Genomic DNA, 289 nt, shown 5'->3' on the forward strand with positions numbered 1-289 from the left:
AGTTTCCTCAGGGCACCCTTGAGCTCCTGGTTCCTCATGCTGTAGATGAGGGGGTTCAATGCTGGGGACACCAACAAGTACAGAACTGCCACAACCAGGTCCAGGGACGGGGAAGAGATGGAGGGGGGCTTCAGGTAGGCAAATATGGCAGTGCTGATAAACAGGAAGACCACGGCCAAGTGAGGGAGGCACGTGGAAAAGGCTTTGTGACGTCCCTGCTTAGAGGGGAACTTCAACACGGCCCTGAAAATCTGCATATAGGACAGCACAATGAAAACAAAACATCCAA

General features: G+C 52.6%; 1 protein-coding gene across 1 annotated transcript in view; it reads right to left on the reverse strand.

Annotated features, from left to right (window-relative positions):
- Positions 1-8: 8 nt before the first annotated feature.
- Positions 9-289, reverse strand: part of LOC104834121 (olfactory receptor 14A16-like) — a gene marked incomplete at its 3' end in the record, with an annotated part of 897 nt that continues 616 nt past the window's right edge. The window contains exon 3 of the mRNA XM_010571236.1: positions 9-272. Within this exon, the coding sequence (XP_010569538.1) occupies positions 9-272 (264 nt within the window). The remainder of the gene's footprint in view (positions 273-289) is intronic.

Source organism: Haliaeetus leucocephalus, unplaced genomic scaffold (assembly GCF_000737465.1).
Source record: "Haliaeetus leucocephalus isolate CR32 unplaced genomic scaffold, Haliaeetus_leucocephalus-4.0 Scaffold312, whole genome shotgun sequence".
NCBI lineage: Eukaryota > Metazoa > Chordata > Aves > Accipitriformes > Accipitridae > Haliaeetus > Haliaeetus leucocephalus.